The 5,921-nt window shown below is 41.5% G+C and overlaps 1 protein-coding gene across 1 annotated transcript in view; it reads left to right on the top strand.

Annotated features, from left to right (window-relative positions):
* The first annotated feature begins 401 nt into the window (after nucleotides 1-401).
* Nucleotides 402-5,921, top strand: part of Yipf4 (Yip1 domain family member 4) — a 10,680-nt gene continuing 5,160 nt past the window's right edge. The window contains exons 1-3 of the mRNA XM_031356959.1: nucleotides 402-742; nucleotides 2,879-3,038; nucleotides 4,844-5,015. Of these exons, the coding sequence (XP_031212819.1) occupies nucleotides 664-742; nucleotides 2,879-3,038; nucleotides 4,844-5,015 (411 nt within the window). The 5' untranslated portion in view covers nucleotides 402-663. The remainder of the gene's footprint in view (nucleotides 743-2,878; nucleotides 3,039-4,843; nucleotides 5,016-5,921) is intronic.

Raw genomic sequence — 5,921 nt, 5'->3', positions numbered from 1 at the left:
CTCAGAAATGAGGGGTTGAAGTCTTGAAACTTAAGTAGTTTTTGTGGATTTGTTTTTTGTTTTGTTTTTTTTTCTTTGAGGCGGGCCCTCACTTTTTAGCCAATGCTGGCCTCGAAGTCGCAACAATTCTCCTGCCTCAGCCTGTACGAGCTCCGGGAATACAAGTGTGAATATATCATCAAATGACTAATAGCTCAAATCCTGCTAAACAGCAACGAAGAGGATAGGTTCATAGAAACTGAAACGGGGGCGGGGAGGGGGGGAAAGGAAGAGTGAATTATTTAAATAAATATCAGAGGAGGGCGGAACAAAGATCTCTGAGGTCACTTCCGGTGCCGGGGTGATTTCCGGAATCAACACGGAAACAGCCAATGATAACCTTCCCACGGGAGCCAATAGTCGAGCAGATTACAAACAGCCAATCCAGGCGGCGCTGTCACTGTTATGGTCCTGCCAGGGCCCCGGCGTCGTGGTGCTTGGGTGCTCGCCACCGGCTGGCCTCTGGTTCGACCTCATCCGGAGCTGCGGGGTGGACTGGCTCGCGCGCCTCCGCCCTCGCCGCAGCCCGTGCCTCCTGGCTCGCAGGCCGCCCCTTAGCAGGTCGTCCCCGAGGCCCGGGCCCAGCCGCTCCACAGCACCTCCACGGGCTCCGAGGCCGGCGGGATGCAGCCTCCGGGCCCGCCCCCGGCCTATGCGCCTGCCAACGGGGACTTCACCTTTGTCTCTTCGGCGGACGCGGAAGGTGAGGCGGAGGCTGACGGGGCTCGAGGCGGGGGAGGCAGAGTGGGGACTCCGCCCCTGTGCTCCCTGGGCCTTCCCGGAGGCCTCCGGTGACTAGGAAGGGTGCGGGGCGTCGGCTCTTGAGTTGGGCCTCACCACCCCGGCTGCGGGCTGGGTCCCCGGGTGTCTCGTTCACAAGTGAACCCGCCGGTCTGTGTAAGGATTTCTTCCTGAAATGCTCTGCTCCCCAGTTACTCAAAGTAAGAGTGAGAACAAAGTGAGGCTGTGTTGCTCTGCTATTAATAGGAAAACCTTTTTCCCCACTGAGGTTACTTTTGGCAGGTTAAGGAGAACCTCCTTCAAAGGAGACGTGCTTTTTAAAAATTTTTTAATTGAATTTGATTTCTTGCTCAGATCCCTGTGTCCACAGTTTGTAGTGTTTGGTCACAATATTCAGAAAACGGTATTTAGGAGCATTTGAAACTTCCGGAATTCAATTTCGTGTCCCCAACAGTGTCTACAGACTTGGCTTGTACTGTTTTGAGCTAGCGACTCTGATTGCTTTAAACAAACAAACAAACAAACAAAAACTTTTCTGCTGTAGGGGATTCTCCCACCCCTCCTTAGTTCAACTCCTTGTAACTTGTTTTTGGATTTGGCTTTTATTTTATTTACTTTCCAGGGACCAGATTTAACTGCCCAATATGAAAAAAACAAGTTGATTTCGATATAGAGCAGTTGAAGAGGCTAGGGCATGTCTGGTGATGAACCCCTTCGATCTCTGCGCTTAGAAGGCAGAGCCAGATCTGAATTCAAGGCCAGCTTGGACTACATACTTAACAAGTTTTCTGCCAGCCAGGATTACACATTGAAACCCTGTCTCAACAAAGTAGAAAAGAAATCTCAGTTTAGAGATGAGCGTGAATTTTCACAGAAATCTGATTTCTATAAATATGATTTGTTTCTCACTTAGTTTTTATTCTTTTTTCTTTTTTAAAAGTGAGACAGAGTCTCACTCTGTCACTTTGGTTGGCTTAGAACTCTACATAGACAAGGTAACCTGTACCTCCCTACTGCAGGGATTAAAGGTTTATACTACCACATACAGCTCAGCCCCTATTTTAAAGTTTTAGTCTGAGACACTCACACTATGTTACTCAGGCTGGCCTTGAACTCAGGATGTAGCCCTAAACGTGATCTTTCCTCAGCCTCCAGAATAACTGGATGTCCTTAGTTTATGTCAGACAAATAGATAGTTTTGTATCTGGTTTATGTCTGTAGGTCATCAGAATTAACATTACCTGGCACATATCTAGATATAATCTCCTTTAATCTGGATTTATATTTTATCAGGGTCCCTAGGTAATTCATAAACACATTAATAATTTTAGAAGCATTGACTTAGAATTTCATAAAGTTTAAAAGAGAAGGAAAAACTAATTCCTAAGTAGATCAGAGACAGCCAGGCAAGGTGGATCACATATGTAATCCTTTCTCTTGGGAGACTGAGACAGGGGGACTAACAACAGTTAAAGACCAGCCTGGACTAAAGTAAGACCTTGTCTCAGACAAAACAACAACAAAATCAGGAAAGTTTTATGGAGATGATATTACAAGGATGTATCCTATCAGATAATGGACTGATAGGAACAAGATAAAAATTTCAGTGGTATGATATGTGCTATAAAAAGTGTGATATAGGACTGACTATGTAGCTTAGTTGATAACAAGCAGGAGGCTCTGAGTTTAATCTCTAGCAGTAAAAATACAGTAGACATGGTGATTCATGCTAGCATTTGTGAGGTAGAGCAGGAAGGTCCAAACTTCAAGATCATCCTTAGCTAAGTAGTCAAATTGAGGTCAGCTTGGGCTGCATGCCTTAGCCTCCTAAGTGCTGGAATTACAGGCATGTTCCCTTGTACCTGGCTTGTCATTCAACTCCTCTGTTTTGTTTTGTTTTTTTTCTCTTCTCTAATTGTAAAATGAAAAGTAGCACACCCAGTGTCTATCATTGATAAGAAATTTGTCTCATTGATAAAATTTGGAGATTATATGTAATAGCAAATGTTCACAGAGATATAATTACTTGAATATATATACATTTTGGTTCAGATTTACATGTTGCACCCTGGTTTACAGTTTTGTCTTCTCTCCTAAGATCTCAGTGGTTCTATAGCAGCTCCAGATGTCAAATTAAACCTTGGTGTAAGTGGAGATTTTATCAAAGAATCTACAGCTACTACATTTCTGAGACAAAGAGGCTATGGCTGGCTTTTGGAAGTTGAAGATGAGGATCCTGAAGATAACAAGCCACTTTTGTATGTGAAAGAATATGTAATTTGTGTTTTTAAGACCTAATCTGTAGGATGTGGGTTTTTGGTTTTTTTTTTATGTTTTTAAAGACAGATGAGGAAAATCTTAGCCTTTTTGGTGAAAAATAATAGAGATGAAATAGAGAAAGCTTTTGGTGAAGAACAGAGAGATGGATTAGCAGTTATGAGTGCTTCCTGCTGTTTGAGAGAACTTGAGTTTAGTCCAGCACCCGTACCCATCAACACAACTGTCTATAGCTCCAGCTCCTAGGGATCTAACGTAGTCTTCTGACTTCATACACTTATAGAAACACATATACGAATAAATCTTTTAAAAAAAATAACAGTTTTTAGTTTTACTATTTCTTTTAAAAACTGATGCAGTGCAGGTCAACTGAGGTGCATGCCTTTAATCCTAACACTCAGAAGGCAAAAGCAGGTGGATCTATGTGAGGTTGAAGCCAGCCTGATCTACAGAGAGTTCCAGGACAGCCAGGGGTACACAGAGAAACCCTGTCTTAGGAACAAACAAAACAAAACAGTCAGGTTTTGTTTGTTGCTTTTGTTTTTGTTTTGTTTTGTTTTCTAAGCAAGGTTTCTCTGTATATCCCTGGCTGTCGTGGAACTCACTCTGTAGACCAGGCTGGCCTTGAACTCAGAAATCTGCCAACATCCAAGTTTCTTTAATTTTGTTTGTTTGTTTGTTTCCAATTCAGGGTTTATCTGTGTAGCTCGGGCTGTTCTGGAACTTGCTATGTAGACCAGGCTGGCCTGGAACTCAAGAGATCTGCCTACCTCTGCCTTCTAAGCCTTGGGATTAAAGGCATCCCCCAGTTGTTGTCAGGAATTTTTAAAATGGGGGCTGGAGAAGTGGCACAGTGGTTAAGAGCACTATTCATAGTACCTACAATGTGGTTCACAACTCTTGTAATTCAGTTTTAGGGGATCCAAATTCCTCTGAGGGCACCAGTCACGCATATATTATACAGACATGCATGCTGAAAAACACTCATAAAAAATTCTTTTTAAAATCTATAAAACTGAAAGCCAGACTTTGTAATATGCTTGTAATCTCAGTATTTGAACAGTAGAAACATGAGAATCAGGAGTTTGCCCCCAGAAAATCTAGATATGGATCAGGGAGAGAATCCCTCTCTCCAAAGGAATACATAGAGAGTGATGGAGAAGAGCAATTCAACCCCTTTCCTCTGGACCTGCTGAGTATGTACAGGCACTTTGACTCACACAAAGCTGTTCATGTACTCAACACAGACACGCACTCACATGTCAGTAAATAAATGTATCATTAAAACAAAGAGCAAGTTCCACTCCACTGCCACATTCCTGTAATCTCAACACTGTAAAGGTAGACAAGTGGTCTTTGTGAGTTCCAGGCCAGCAAGGATACTCAGTGAGACTCACACATAAACAGATGTGCTCTGATTCCAAATAATCAGCGTCTAAAAAAGGCGAGATTCTTAAATAGTTAGGCTGAAATTCAGGTTTAAAACATAATTATTTCTATGCAATGTGGCACATACCGTTATCCCGATACTGGGACAAAGGCAGGTCCTGTAAGCATTAGTTTCACTCCATACTACTAACAATTTCAAAACACCAGCAATTGCAGGATTGTGAGATGTTTCAACATCTCTAAAGTTGAGATATTGTTTACCATGGAATCGGTCTAATACTTACTTCAAATACAGATGTTGACCTATGTATGTCATAGTGTCTTGTTTAAAGTTCTTTTAAACCCTGTTTTACTATTCAAAATTGCATTTTTTAAGAATCTTATTTTTGAATTATAGGGAAGAATTGGACATTGATCTAAAGGATATTTACTACAAAATCCGTTGTGTTTTGATGCCAATGCCATCGCTTGGTTTTAATAGACAAGTAGTGAGAGACAATCCTGACTTTTGGGGTCCACTGGCTGTTGTTCTTTTCTTTTCCATGATATCATTATATGGACAGTTTAGGGTAAGTATACCTCATTTTATTACGAATGTTAAATCTTTTTATGAGACTCAAAAATTAGGTGGCTGGGCAGTGCTGGTGCACCTTTTCAATTCCAGTACTCAGAAGGCAGAGGCAGGCTGATCTAAAAAAAAAAGCCAGGCAGTGGTGGTGCACGCCTTTAATCCCAGTACTTGGGAGGCAGAGGCAGTCGGATTTCTGAGTTCGAGGCCAGCCTGGTCTACACAGAGAAACCCTGTCTCAAAAAACAAAACAAAACAAAAAAAAGTTTTGTTACATGTTTACTTATAAAAATACATTTTGCCTTTGCCTATTTTTATCCTCATTTGTTCATTCCTAAAATTGTTTCATAATTAATTAAGGAGTACCTTGGATTAGTTCTTTTTCAGTTTTTCCATTTTTTTAGATTTTTTTATCCATTTTACTTAATGTGTATGTTTTGCCTGCATGCAAGTATGTGCACTAAGTGCATGCCTGTTGGATTGTCTGGAGCTAGCTTTCTTTATGTGTGGTTTAGCCATCCTGTGGGTGCTAGGAATCAAACCTGGATTCCTTGCAAGAGCAACAAGTAGTGTTACCGGCTAATTTGTCTCTCTAGCCCCAGATTTTTCAAATTTTATTAAATTTGTTTGTTTTTGTTTTTTTAAAACAGGGTTTCTCTATATAGCTCTGGCTATTCTGGAACTTGCTCTGTAGCTCACACTGGTCTCAAACTCAGAGATCTGCCTGCCTCTGTCCCCAAGTTCTGGGATTAAGTGTGTGTAACATTACCACTATTCATTAATTTTTTTTATGATTTATTTTTCTATTTTTAGTTATATGTGTGAGGCAGAAGCAGGTGGATCTCTGTGAGTTCAAGGCCAGTCTGATCTGTCTCAACAAAAAACAAGATCCTGTCTCACAAAAAAA

Source organism: Mastomys coucha, unplaced genomic scaffold (assembly GCF_008632895.1).
Source record: "Mastomys coucha isolate ucsf_1 unplaced genomic scaffold, UCSF_Mcou_1 pScaffold6, whole genome shotgun sequence".
In the NCBI taxonomy this organism is placed as follows: Eukaryota; Metazoa; Chordata; class Mammalia; order Rodentia; family Muridae; genus Mastomys; species Mastomys coucha.
Note: the sequence above shows the minus strand (reverse complement) of the source record. Positions and strands in the feature narration are given on the sequence as shown.